The 14,448-nt window shown below is 44.5% G+C and overlaps 1 protein-coding gene across 14 annotated transcripts in view; it reads right to left on the bottom strand.

Moving 5' to 3' along the window:
- HSPG2 (heparan sulfate proteoglycan 2) overlaps positions 1-14,448 on the bottom strand; it is a 332,003-nt gene that overhangs the window by 63,930 nt on the left and 253,625 nt on the right. For all 14 annotated transcript variants that reach the window (XM_033922874.1, XM_033922879.1, XM_033922877.1 and 11 more), the window contains 8 exons: positions 13,522-13,651; positions 11,823-11,971; positions 10,862-10,991; positions 9,432-9,574; positions 7,526-7,664; positions 4,756-4,899; positions 2,677-2,811; positions 1,497-1,678 (listed from right to left, as the gene is read on the bottom strand). In XM_033922874.1, the coding sequence (XP_033778765.1) occupies positions 1,497-1,678; positions 2,677-2,811; positions 4,756-4,899; positions 7,526-7,664; positions 9,432-9,574; positions 10,862-10,991; positions 11,823-11,971; positions 13,522-13,651 (1,152 nt within the window). The remainder of the gene's footprint in view (positions 1-1,496; positions 1,679-2,676; positions 2,812-4,755; positions 4,900-7,525; positions 7,665-9,431; positions 9,575-10,861; positions 10,992-11,822; positions 11,972-13,521; positions 13,652-14,448) is intronic.

Genomic DNA, 14,448 nt, shown 5'->3' with positions numbered 1-14,448 from the left:
AAATATTTTCAGTAGCCGCGCCTCAATTATGGAATTCTTTGCCTGGATATACTACAGGAGAATCCGTTCTAGATAAGTTTAAAAGTTTTGGGAAAACGTTTCTCGTTAAAATTAAAATTCACCAATCAAATTTATTTTTCTAGATTTCATGTTTTTAAACATTTTCGCTTCTCCCTGTTTTGTGACCCTTCATTGTTACCTTTTTCTAAAAATTTTGGAGTTCCACCCCCTCTCCCACTATTGTCTGTAAGTCTGTCTAATTTTTTTTTTTTGTTAACATATGTGTGAAAATATTCCTGTTACCCCCTGTTAATATTTGTAATTCGCTTTGAAACTACGTTATAAGCGTTTGCATCAAATTTTAATAAACATAAAACTTGAAGGGTTAAGTGACTTGCCCCATGTCTGTCTGTCCAAGTGAGATTGTAAGCTCTTCCGAGCAGGGACCGTATATAAATGTCAGCTTTCGACTCCTAACTCTTCTCACCTTGGGTTCTGCATCTCGAACCCTACATGTCATGTCTGTCTGTCCAAGTGAGATTGTAAGCTCTTCCGAGCAGGGACCGTCTATAAATGTCAGCTTTCGACTCCTAACTCTTCTCACCTTGGGTTCTGCATCTCGAACCCTACATGTCATGTCTGTCTGTCCAAGTGAGATTGTAAGCTCTTCCGAGCAGGGACCGTCTATAAATGTCAGCTTTCGACTCCTAACTCCTCTCACCTTGGGCTCTGCATCCCCAACCCTACATGTCATGTCTGTCTGTCCAAGTGAGATTGTAAGCTCTTCCGAGCAGGGACCGTCTATAAATGTCAGCTTTCGACTCCTAACTCCTCTCACCTTGGGCTCTGCATCCCCAACCCTACATGTCATGTCTGTCTGTCCAAGTGAGATTGTAAGCTCTTCCGAGCAGGGACCGTCTATAAATGTCAGCTTTCGACTCCTAACTCCTCTCACCTTGGGCTCTGCATCCCCAACCCTACATGTCATGTCTGTCTGTCCAAGTGAGATTGTAAGCTCTTCCAAGCAGGGACCGTCTATAAATGTCAGCTTTCGACTCCTAACTCCTCTCACCTTGGGCTCTGCATCCCCAACCCTACATGTCATGTCTGTCTGTCAAGGCTATATAAGTGATAAGGACTAGCTAAGAGAAATACTTTGCTTCTTTGTTGATTTATGCTTTCCGTTACAAAAGATTTGATATATATTTTCTGGGGAGGGAATGGCATATGTTGTAGGGGGCAGAAGGGTGGAGTTTAGAGGGTGCATGCAAATTTGAACAACACAACGCTGTTTCCATTTTTTTGATGATTTGTAAAATGCTTTATTGAAAACTCACACACACACTGCCTTATTACCAATCCAACGTCGATGCAGCCATGAAAGAGTTTCGAGGCAAGGCTAAGGTTCAAGCACTAGGTTCCCACTAGCTGTGGGATCTTTTTACTATGAATTTGGGACTCTCTGCCATAATTTGCTTTGCAATTCCCAGACTTACCTGCAGCACAGCATGACTGTCCAGAGGCAGCGGGCTTTGCTGATAAATCCTTTGACGTCCACCCATCCGATGCCAGTTCACCACTGGGCGAGGGTCCCCTGTGCCCATGCACTCCAGATTTAGATTCTGGCCAACTTTGACTCTCACAGGACCCTTGGGGAGCACCGAAACAGAGGGGGGCCCTGGGAAAGAAAGAGAGGAAAACCTTTTCTAACAGCACGACCAGACCTGGATCCTTTGAAGACTGGGATATCCACAGACGACCATGTGCTGAGTTATGAGGAAAACTGCAGCCTTCCCTTTGGATGACAAAGGCCTCGATCATTTGTGCAAGTTGGCTTATGCCGTCTCTGCATCACTCGTACACTAGCCCAACTTCGGAAATGGTTCTGAAGCTTCAAATATTGTTTGGCCGACCTCCGTACAGGTCCACTTATTCAACTGCAAGACAGCCTGAAATTTCTATTAATGCAGATAACGCACCCACTAGTCTAGAGAATGACACGGGGACAAATTGTTCCCCATCCCCCAGGAACTCAATTTCCCCGTCCCCGTGAGTTTTGTCGCTATTCCAGTAAGATCTGCCTTAACTGCACAAGCCTCGAACGCTTATGATTTTAAAGGGTTTGAGGCTTGTGCGGATGAGGACGGAGCTTAGGCATTGGTGGAATGAGGCATTATGACATCACAATCTGAGCTCTAGAATGTTGCTACTTAGGATTTTAAAGGGTTTGAGGCTTGTGCAGATGAGGACAGAGCTTGCAGGAATGGGGCAGGGACAGGAAACAGAACTCACAGGAAATTGAGTCCCACGGGGACGTGGAAAAATTTCTCCCTGTGTCATTCTCTAGTTTAGAGTCAAGGGCCTCAAAGCTATCTGGCAGTTGTACAGATTCCTTTGAAACATGTCAGGTTAGAGAGCTGATAATTCCACTATCAGAACCCTTTTTGGAAGAGATAGATATGTGACCACATGTTAACCATGCGTGTCTGGGGAAGACAAGTCACCTGAAAGGCTTCTTCAGTTGATACAGGACCCGTGATCCCCTTGGTCTCCCCAGGAGAGACGTCAGCCCTCACTGCTAAGTCCCTTAGCAAATTTATGGATTTTGTAGTCCTCTGGAAGTATCTTCCCATTATCTAAGGCCTTTGCTGGTGGTTCTTCTTATGACCGTCTTACCTTGTACCATCAGATTAACAACACTGTGGGCTACTCCGTAGAGATTGGATGCCACACACCGATAGGCGCCTTGGTTGCTATGCCGAGCACCAACGATAGTGATAATGGAACCGTTTGAGCTAATCTTCACATTATCTAAAGATGGAAATAGGGAAAAATTAGTGATCGCTTGGGTTTTATCAGTTCTGTCTTCTAAAGAAAACGTACTATGTCCAGTAACAAATTTGCGATGACTCAACTGAGCCGACTTGGTTACTGTAATATTCGCCTATGTGGCAATTTCCCAGAAGAACTTGCAGCATTTACAACTGGTGCAAAATGCGGCGGTCAGGCTGATTTTGGGGTTGAAGAAGTTCGATCACGTAACTCCTTCCTACCGACGCCTGCATTTTGCTGCCGATGGGAGGCGCGTGTGAAGTTTAAGTTTGGATGTTTTTACCATTCGGTTTAGCCCCTAAATACATAACTGACCTTTTCTCTTTCTCAACCAATAGACATAAGAGAAGCTCAGACTTGAATTTTGTTTCTCTACCGGTTAGAGGTTGTAAATTTTAAAAGACATCATCCACATCTTTTCTCACGTCAGGCAGCATTATGGGGTCAAGATCTGGAACAATTGCTTACTCCTACTATTTATGGGGAATTTAGGAGACACCTAAAAACATATTACATTACATTACATTACATTAGGGATTTCTATTCCGCCTGTGCCTTGCGGTTCTAGGCGGATTACAATAAAGATGATATCTGGGCATTTCCAGTAGAGTTACATTACAGGAGAAGAGTAGAATACAAGTAACAGTGAAGAGTTACAATACATTCAATATCGCAGCAGATGTAACATAGCCACGGATTACAATAAAGAAGATATCTGGGCGTTTCCAGTAGAATTACATTACAGGAGAAGAGATAATTACAGATTATATTGAAGAATTATAGTACATTCAATATCACAGGAGATGTTACATAGCAACTGAGTCAATTTACTACTGGTGGAGAATAAGGAATTACAATTTGTTCTAGATTACAAAAGATGTTACATGAGCTGGGTCTAGTTTCTTCGGATGGAGAGTAGCATTATGTGCCTATAAGTGGAGGTGTATTTATTGTTTTGATGATTGCATGATGATGGTTAATTAATGTTGATGGTATGGACAGTAGGGGTGTTTAGTTTGGGTTGGATAAAGAGATTCTATTCCCAAGGAATTGATTGGGAACTCATTAGATGGCGGTTTAGATTGATGGGAGATATTTTTTGAACAGTAGTGTTTTTATTTTTTTTCGGAACTCTTTTATGTCTGTACTTTCGATCAGTAATTTTGAGATGTCTGTTCCCGAAGTGCTTAGGTAGCTGATTTGCACCATCTTTCCCACAATAACTGATCTCTGGAGCTGTTAGACACGTTTCTGTAACAAATTATAGCATTTTTAATCATTGCAAACCGCATAGAACTTCACGGTCCTGCTATTATATAAACTGCTATTATTATTATCATCTTCCCCACTCCCTACAGCACCTCCTGCTGGGATAGACTGGAATAGTGTGTTTTCAGATAGTGATGATGAGGATGGCATCAGCCAGAGAGCAGCATGGGAACCACTGGGACAGAACTGCATTCTCCTCTCTGAGGAGACCATGGTGGACTTGGCTTGGGTGGAGAAAATGTAGAGAAGTGAAATTATACCACGCCAAGCACAATGGGCAGCGTCAACGGATGAAGGAACTCATGTAGGTAGGAAATAAGTGAAATGAGGGAGGTCTCTTGTCGCAGACAGAGAAATATATTCGGGGAAGAAGTAGGACAAGTACTCAACAGTAATGGTTCAACACTACCAAAGAGGTGGGAATAGCCGCGGTTACATCATTAATCATTCCACTTGTTTTATGGCTATATAGTGTTGAGCTATTACTGGAGGTCTCTCCGTACTCCGAATTTTAAACGCATTGAATTATTTGATATTGCGTTCAAATCAAAATTTTAATAAACTTGAAACTTGATCTCTCCTCACCCTCTTGCTTGCTGCTAGGGTGAGGCCTGAAAGAGAGTATAGCCCTCTTGTTACCCTCCCATATTGTACCTCCCAACTGTTGATTATTAGTCATCTTCCACTCCATGCGGATAGGTTGAACTCCATCGTGAATTCGGCACTTGAAGGTGGCGTTCTCACCCTGACGCACAACGGCGCTGTGAGGGACTATGGAGATAACAGGGCTCTGTAGTCCTGGAAAAGAGCAGTCACCTGTCAGCACTACATTGGCAAAGTCCAGAGCGCGAGCAAAGGACTCTGGGATATTATATTCAACAAATCTGTCCCTGGGAATGTTGGTGCAGGTAGGCCGAATGGTTCCTGCCATTCGGTCTAAGACCCTTTGCATAGTGCTGGGGAGGATCCTGCTCACACCTGGATTTCAACAGATGTGCTAAAGGCAGCTGCTTAATAACCCTTTCAGGACCATAAGGATCGTAGGCCAATTTTTGTGGTTTTGACGACATTTTTATGGTAAAAAGGTCTTGCAGATGCCAAAAAATTGATTTTTTTTGTGAAATATCATTATTTTTTTTTTTTTAAATCACACTTCTGGCTTATGGACAGTGCGGCAAGTGAATCTTCTCATCAATCTGGCAACGACGCTAATGAATGAATGTCGGAACCAGTTTGTTTACATAAAGGCAGTATCATATGGAATCCGTACATATCAAATTTAGAACTGTAGACTATCCCAATCAAAATTTATAGGATTTTAAAGTTATGGGACAAATATGTCCCTTGGTCCTGAAAGGGCTACGGAATGGCTCCAGCTATTGTTGTTTCTAACAAATTATGACAGAAGATACAATATTAGAACAAACTCAAACCTATAAAAACAGGCTCTCTCTCTCTCAGCCCCCTCCACTTCGTTCTCTTCCCCCTTCAGCTCCACACCTCACCTATTCATACAGACACACAGGACCCCCCATTCGTACAAAATGTCTTTTCTTTCTTATTCACCAAAAGCAAAGGAGGAGATCCGTGGCACATCTCTGTAAGCACTATATCTTTGCAATATTAAGCTTATTTCTATACAAAATATACTTTTTATGCACTACCTGGCTATTGTCTCATAATGTGAATCTATCCATGCCAGCAGGGGAGAGCCAACGGAAGAGGGCTGCAGTCCGGCCATCGGACCAACGGTCGGCTCGGAGGCCTGTTCCAGCGGGGCACCCGACACTGTCTTCGCTCCTCCCCCATTCCAGCAGGGGAGAGCCGACGGAGGAGGGTTGCAGTCCGGCCATCGGACCAACGGTTGGCTCGGGGGTCCGTTGAAGCTGGACTTCAGTTTTGACTGTTTTGATTTTATTTTCACTTCTTTTTAGTTTATGATATATTTTTTAATCTCACTTATTGTTTTACCACTTATTTTGTTTTATTTTATCATTCAAATTTCATTTAAATTTCCCCAGAATTCTATTGCTTCAACGGTTCTCCCTCTGCATCTATTCTTATCTCCCCTCTTTTTTCAACCTTTCAAAGTCCTTTAGATCATTGTAATCTTATTAGAATGTTTATTTTCTTATTTTTCTCATCTATTCTCTATTTTATTTCTTCATTACTCTACTAATTGTCATTTTTCCAGGTACTTTAGTTAGATTGTGAGCCTTCGGGACAGTAAGGGAATTTCTAAGTACCTATTTTACTTATAATTTTAATGCACCCTATTGTCTATTTTTCTGTAAACCGCTTAGAATCCTAACGGAGTTTAGCGGTATATAAGAAATAAATTACATTACATTACATTATCCTTATTCCTAGGCCAGTGTAATGTGAATGTACCCCATGTGCCAGAGCCTGCTTCAGACGTAGAACCCAAAAACTGCCGTTCAGCTTACCCGGCTCACACAGTGGTTTGCAGCGTTTTTGGGTTCTACGTTTGAACAGCAGGCTTTTGCACAGTTTGTTGCGAGGTTTCGGTCATATACCCCCGAGGAAGGCTGTTCCAGCCGAAACACGGACCATTGTTGGGGTCTAGGACTAAAAGGATTAATGGACTCTCTATTAGGCTTGCCATATAAGGCATATATTTTTTAGACATGTTACATATGTTGTACAGTACTCCCCCGATATTTGCGGGGGTTCCATTCCAGGAACCCCCCCCCGCGAATGCAGAAAAAACGTGAATACGGTTTTTAGCTGGGTGGAGATAGGAAAGGGCATCCGGAGAGGCAGGAGAGGGCAGCCGGAGCACCAGCGAGTGGAAAGTCGAGCCTCACCAATCGGGAGCAGCTTTGACACGCAGCTGGTTGGTTGACTGTGTCTCTTCCCCACTTCTACTTTTGTCTAAACTTGTCCTTTCAGCCACATATATACAGGGAAATGGCTTCAAAACCCGTCTTGGGGGTGGGAGGGGAGCATTACAGCAATTGTAGAGAGGATAGACTCTAAGTTCACAGCTATCGATTTATTTGCCAGAAAACCGTAAGAACCAGGATATTCAGTGTCATAGGTCCCACCCTTTGGAATCACCCGCCATTATACCTATGTCTACTCTAGAGCAATCACTCTCGAAGTTTAAGGAGTAAAAACATTTTTATTTCAGGAAGCTTAGCTAGCTTTTGGACTAATCTCCACTTTTGCTTGCTTCTGGCGAGGTGATTAGGTCATCAAAACTGTTCAATCAAACCTCGTCTCTCTTTCACCCTGTTACTATTTGTGCAAATTCCCTTTCACGTTTCCTTTCTGACTTGAATTATTTTAATGTAAACCGCTCAGCGTGGATCCCCCAAATGCTGATTAAACTTGGAAGAATTCCACTTGCTTTCCAAGATAGGCAAGACATCTACGGTACCCATACCAGGCCCAGACTTACGGTAAGAAGAGCCGGGGCTGGAGGTGATGGAAATGATGATAGAGGCTTCTTGGGTGCCAGAGCTGGTGCTAGCACGGCAGATGTACTCGCCAGAATCCTCGGGAGAGAAATGGACGATACGGAGCCAAGAGCCCAGGACCTGAAGCAAGTGGACGAGATAGTAGAGATGATGGTCAGAAGGCAGCCAGCGCTGCATGAAATCACCGCATCAGTTGGTGACAATGTCAAGGAGAGGCAAGAGGCAGACATCTTGGAAAACCAGTTAGTAGAGTAACAAGGAGAGGCAAAAGGGGAGAAGGTAGAGAATGACACGGGGACAAAATTTTCCCCATTTCCAAAGGAACTCATTTTCCCCTTCCATCTCCATTCCTGCAAGTTCCATCCTCAACTGTACAGGCCTCAAACACTTTAAAATCATAAGTGTTCGAGGCTTGTGTGGTTAAGGGAGAGCTTATAGGAATGAGACAGGGACAGGGACAAAACTCGCAGGGACGGAAAAGGGGAATTGAATTCCTGTGGGGACAGGGACAAATTTGTCCCCTTGTCATTCTCTAGTAGAAGGAACAAAAAAAGTGCTAAAAATCCACATGGGGTACAAGATTAACCGTCTAAGGCAAGGGTGTCAAAGTCCCTCCTCAAGGGCTGCAATCCAGTCTGGTTTTCAGGATTTCCCCAATGAATATACACTGAAAGCAGTGCATGCAAATAGATCTCATGCATATTCATTGGGGAAATCCTGAAAACCCGACTGGATTGCGGCCCTCGAGAAGGGACTTTCACACCCCTGATCTAAGGTTAAACATCGACATCCTGCAGACAGGCTAAAAAACATTTCACCCGCCACAACAGAATGGTGGTAACCAGTTGATACTGGTTTGAATCACTCAAGCAAAGTCTTTTGGACAAGTACCGTATTTCCCCCATATATAGGCTGTGGCCTATATATGGGTTTTACAAACCTGTGTGTGGGGCGCAGCCTAGTTAAATGGGGCGGCCTATATAAAAATATTTTATCATCTCCCCCCCACCCCCGGTACCTTTTTCGGAAGCCCCCTCGCTGGCACGCAGCTCGGGTCTCCAGTGGTGCAGGGCAGCCACGATCTCTTCGGCATCCGTTCTGCCCCCGCACCGTTTGCTGAGTGGCTGAGGTCAGTTCTCGCGAGTCCTGCGAGAGCCGACGTCGGCCAGCGGGGAGGAGGAGGGGGGAGGGTCTTTGTGACAGAAGCGCAGCTCTCTCACTCCTGCCTCCTAATATGGCTGCCGTGACCTTTTTCTGCTGCTCATGGCATTTTTTTGCAGTACTGCGAGCTGCTGCTAGAAGTCCCGTCGGCCATTTTAGAAGGCAGTCGCAAGGAGGCAGGACCAAGAGGGCCACGCTCCTGCCACGAAGACCCCTGCTGGACCACTAGGTGCTTCGATAGGTCTGGGGGGAAGGGCCTATCTACAGAAGAGCAGCAGCCACAAGGGAAAACAGCTGCATATGGCTCGCGAGTCTCAGGTTGCCTACCCCTGAGCTATGGTCTTGTTATGTCTTCCTGTGTTCCCTCATAAAGTTGCTTAATCTGTCAGTTGGATTATCACCTCCACAATTACTATCAAGGAGAGTTATACCTCCGGAACGACCGTTACTTTCACTTGCTCTTATCTGCTCCTGTAAGTGCGGCCTATCCCCAGCCACATCAGGTCCCTCGGACAACCCTATCTCAATGCCACGATTATCAACTTGCTCTTATCTGTCTCTGTAAGTACGGCTTTTCCCCGGCCACATCAGCTCCATCTTAGTGCCACGATTATCGGATTTATGATATGTGACTCCAGACCTCTCCATGGAACGACCAGATAAAGGAAAGACCTGCTGTCCAAGACAGGTAATCATGAAGGCCCTGGAGACTCTTCAGTTACGCACCTGGTGATTGGATGATAGGGTGCCACCTTTTTTGTGCCACGTGACCATGGGTTGTGGATGGCCCGTGACAAGACAATTAAGCTCTACTGTCTGCCCCTCAGTGATCGAATGTGATGAAGGCTCAATCTTGACGAGAGGAGAAGCTGGAAAAGGAGGAAAAGCAAGAGTGTCAAGGCAAGCAAGAGCAGAGTTGCACCTCAGCGGATGCTCCATAAGCAAGAGAAAATACCAAAGGCCATCAGGGAAAAGCAAAGACGCAAAGAGGAACACAAGTCTCTGGATGGCCAGGCTGAATCATTTCTTCAAAACAAACACTTTAAAATCAGGCTGAAAGGCAACCGCCAAGTTGGGTCACTCACTGATGGTACACGCTCACAACATAGTAGATGACGGCAGATAAAGACCCGAATGGTCCATCCAGTCTGCCCAACCTGATTCAATTTAAATTTTTTTTTTTTTTCCTCTTAGCTATTTCTGGGCAAGAATCCAAAGCTCTACCCGGTACTGTGCTTGGGTTCCAATTGCTGAAATCTCCGTCAAAACCTACTCCATCCCATCTAAACCCTCCCAGCCCATCCTCCACCAAACGGCCATATACAGATCTTGTTCCTGTGTGTAAGAGCAAACTCTACACAGGTAAAAAGACACACGTGTCAGCCATGCTAACAACATCCAAATACCTGAAGCCTTTAGCTATACCTGAGCAGGTAAAACAATGAACTCCCTCAAAAAACTGAAGGGCCATGTACTGGGCATTCCATTACATAAGAACATAAGAATTGCCATACGGGGTCAGACTGAATGTCCATCAAGTCCATCAAGTATTCTGTTTCCAACAGTGGCCAACCCAGGTCCCAAGTACCTGGCAGAAACCCAAAGAGTAGCAACATTCCAGAGCTGAGATTGTGATGTCATAATGCCTCATTCCACCAACGCCTAAGAGCCAACCTCAGCAGTGATGTCACAATGGCTTCATTGTCCTATACTTGGCTCACATAAGAACATAAGGCAGACCGAAGGTCCATCAAGTCCAGTATCCTATTTCCAATGGTGGTCAACCCAGGTCCCAAGTGCTTAGCTAGATCCCACTAGTAAAATAGATTTTATGCTGCTTGTCCTAGGAATAAACAATGGATTTCCCGAAGCCATCTCAATAATGGCCTATAAACTCCTCTTTTAGGAAATTCCAAATCTTTTTTAAACCCTGCTAAGCAAACTGATTTTGCCACATTCTTCAGCAACAAATTCCAGAGTTTAATTACATGCTGTGTGAAGAAATATTTTCTCTGGTTTGTTTTAAATCTACTACTTAGTAGCTTCATCGCACGCCCCTTACTCCTAGTATTTTTGGAAAGAGTATCAAGAGATTGATATTTCCCTAACAGGACAGTAACTATCACTCAGGCAGCTACTGGGGCTCATTTACTCACGGAGGGAAGAGCCGGTAACAGAGATGGTGATGGAGCCCTCGTGGGTGCCAGCATCACTGCTAACACGGCAGACGTACTCGCCAGAATCAGCCGAGGTGGCCTGTACAATGCGCAGGCGAGATCCCGAAACCTAGCGAAAGGAAAGAACCCATTTATTTGACTCTCCTATCAAATTTCAAACAGATTCATCTGCGTGGACAAAGTGGAAGCAACAGCTATCACACACGAATAACATAACTTTATTCTTTTATATCGCCACAATCAATCGAATTCTAGGCAGTTTACACAGAAGAGGGCTGGACAATCAGCGAAATACAATTAATTAAAATACAACAGAATTCCTAAAATATGCGGTATAAAATTTTTGATTTAGGAAATGGGGACAGCATTGTATGCCATATATATAAAATGGAACGTACAATAGCAACACAAAAAGGATATTTTGGTAAATTTCTGAAAATTTGGAGACCATTAACAGACTTTTGTAATGAATGATAACATTTTCCCAAGGTAAAATATTTGATAGAAGGGAAAAAGGGTGGGTATTATTTTTATTTGTCTCATAATGCATATGAATATATCAATAGTTTCACTACATTTGTATGAAATTCTGTTATGGGAGGGGATGGGGATGGGAGGGTTTCTATTTAATAATAATTGTTTAGATATTAGGTGTATTACATAATATTCCAGATATTATAGAATATAAATATGTAATGAAATGTTATTTTTAATGAGTTATATGAGAGTTAATCAAGTGTTTATTTATAAGTTCATATGATCCTATTTAATACACTTGTAATATGCAAAAATGAATAAAGAATTTAAAACTGAAAAAAAAAAAGCAATTCTGTTGTATTTTAATGGGAAAAAAAACCACAGAAAAGGATGAATGCCGGAGAATAAGGGACATTTTGAGACATCCAGCATGCTTTGCTGTCGAGTTGCATGTAGACGGTACCTGATGATTGGCTGTCAAGGTGCCTCCCGGCCTGTACCATATGACTGTGGCCTGCGACTGGCCTGAAGCAATGCAATTCAATTCTAACGTCTGCCCTTCAGTGATGGCATTTGATGATGATTCAATCCTCACAGGAGAAACATCGGAAGCTGGAAGAACCAAGAGTCAAAAAGGTTAGAGAGGGCTGCTTGGTTCATAAGTTTGCTAAGGATTTAATTTGTGATCTTGACCTATGTCTGATCAGTGGCGTAGTAAGGTGGGGAAAGGGAGGTGGGCTGCCCCCGGTGCTGTCTTGGTGGGGGTACCGGTACCTCTCCGCCCCCCCTCCCCCCGCCACACTCCCGCCCTCTCTTCCCTCCGTAACCTCTTTAAATTTTCGCCAGCGTGAGCAACTTCTCCAGCCTGCTGTTCGCGCCGGACTGGCTCCCCTCTGAAATCACTTCTGGGTCGTGGGGCCAGGAATGACATCAGAGGGAAAGCCAACGCCGGCACGAGCTATCCCCCTAGCACAGTGGTCTCCAACTCAAACCCTTTGCAGGGCCACATTTGGGATTTGTCGGCACTTGGAGGGCCTCAGAAAAAAATAGTTAATGTCTTATTAAAGAAATGACAGTTTTGCATGAGGTAAAACTCTTTATAGTTTATAAATCTTCCCCCCCCACGAAGGCCTGCATGTTCCTCCCTTCTTTGCAGCGTCCTCCAGCTTTCCCCCTGGCGTCCTGGTCTTAGTTTCAGCTATATACCGCAGCCTGCAGAGAGGATTGCCGGTGCTGTAGCGTTCCTTTCAGGCTGCCATCGGCCTCCGCAGCACGTTCCCTCTGCTGTGGTCCCGCCCCTCCTCTGACATCAGGGGCAGGATCGCGACTACGACGAGAGCTCAAGACAGCCATTTCCTATAAGTGATCTGCAAGGGGCAGGAGCGTGGGAAAGGTCGCTCCTGCCCCGAAAACCTGCTAGACCACCAGGTAAGGCTTAAGGGGGGGGGGGCTTACAGGGCTTAAAATACCCGGGGGGAAGCGGGGGTTAGAGGCAGAACCGGCCTGAATATTATTCGCGGTTTTTAAATATTCGCAGGTCGTCTCTGCCCCTAACCCCCATGGATACGGAGGGAGAAGTGTAGTCTATTCTGTTCCCATGTGTGAGAGCAAATTGTATACATGTTAAGAGACAAGTATGTCGGCCATTTTGGGAACATGCATGTGTCTAAGCAGGTAGGAGGACATGATTGAAACATTCAAGATATTGAAGGGAATTGACTTAGTAGAGAAAGAGAGACTGTTCACCCTCTCCAAGGTGAAGAGAACGAGAGGACACTTGCTAAAGTTAGAAGGGAAAAGATTCCGTACAAACGTAAGGAAGTTCTTCTTCACCCAGAGAGTGGTAGAAATCTGGAAAGCTCTTACAGAGGCTGCTATAGGGGAAAACACCCTCCAAGGATTCAAGAAAAGGTTAGATAAGTTCTTGCTAGACCAGAACATACGCAGGTAGACTCAAATAGGGCACTGGTCTTTGACCTAAGGGTCGCCGCTGGCACGATGGACCACTGGTCTGACCCAGCAGCGGCAAATCTTACATTCTTAATATCAAATCATAGTTAAAGTTTCCGCTTCTAGACAGGGATTCTCAATACCTCCTCTGACCTACAGTCTCTATCATCCCCGTGCAGCTGTTGGAGAACTAATATAAACCTGCTACTTACAGAACGCAGAGCTGGTAACAGAGATGGTGATGGAGCCCTCGTAGGTACCAGCGTCACTGCTAACACGGCAGATGTACTTGCCAGAATCAGCTGAGGTGGCCTGCACAATGCGAAGCCGAGAGCCCGAGACCTAGCAAGGGAAAAAGCATTAGGAAAGGACCTCATGTGATGGACAGCACAGACAAGTGCAAACAGCCACTCAACAAACTCACGGAAGGCGGTAATACAAAGTGAGAACGGAATAACGAACACCTTTTTTATATTCCAAAGTTTATAAAAGAGGAATAGTGTGTCAGCCATGTTAGTTCACTCGTCAAAGATAATATGTAGAAATAAAACAAAAGAAAAAGAATCCAAGCGATATCTTTTTTATTGGACTAACTCAGGGGTGTCAAAGTCCCTCCTCAAGGGCCGCAATCCAGTCGGGTTTTCAGGATTTCCTCAATGAATATGCATGAGATCTATTTGCATGCACTGCTTTCATTGTATGCTAATAGATCTCATGCATATTCATTGGGGAAATCCTGAAAACCCGACTGGATTGCGGCCCTCAAGGAGGGACTTTGACACCCCTGGACTAACTAGAGCATAGCGAGATTAACTTTTGAAGGGAATCCTTCTTCCTCAAATCAGCGATTATAATCGTCAGATTAAAGTTTATTTTAAAATAAACTTTATTAAAAAGTTTAATTAAAAAAACTGAGCAAAACAAATCCAAACTAGAAAAATAAAGGGGTCGATGTTTAGAGTAAATTGACCAGACAGGAGAAGCTTCCGCCCACTTAAACCGCAGTCAGCATTCTGGCCTCTGAATATCAACTCTGACCTGTAAGGTGGAGTGGGAGGCAGACCACTCTGGGTGCTGTCTTAGAGGGGGCACGGCACCTCTTCACCCCCCCATGCCACACTTTCACCCTCCCTTCCTCC

This window comes from Geotrypetes seraphini, chromosome 15 (genome assembly GCF_902459505.1).
Source record: "Geotrypetes seraphini chromosome 15, aGeoSer1.1, whole genome shotgun sequence".
NCBI classification, from domain to species: Eukaryota; Metazoa; Chordata; class Amphibia; order Gymnophiona; family Dermophiidae; genus Geotrypetes; species Geotrypetes seraphini.
The sequence above is the reverse complement of the archived record's forward strand: the minus strand, read 5'-3'. Positions and strand labels throughout refer to the sequence as shown.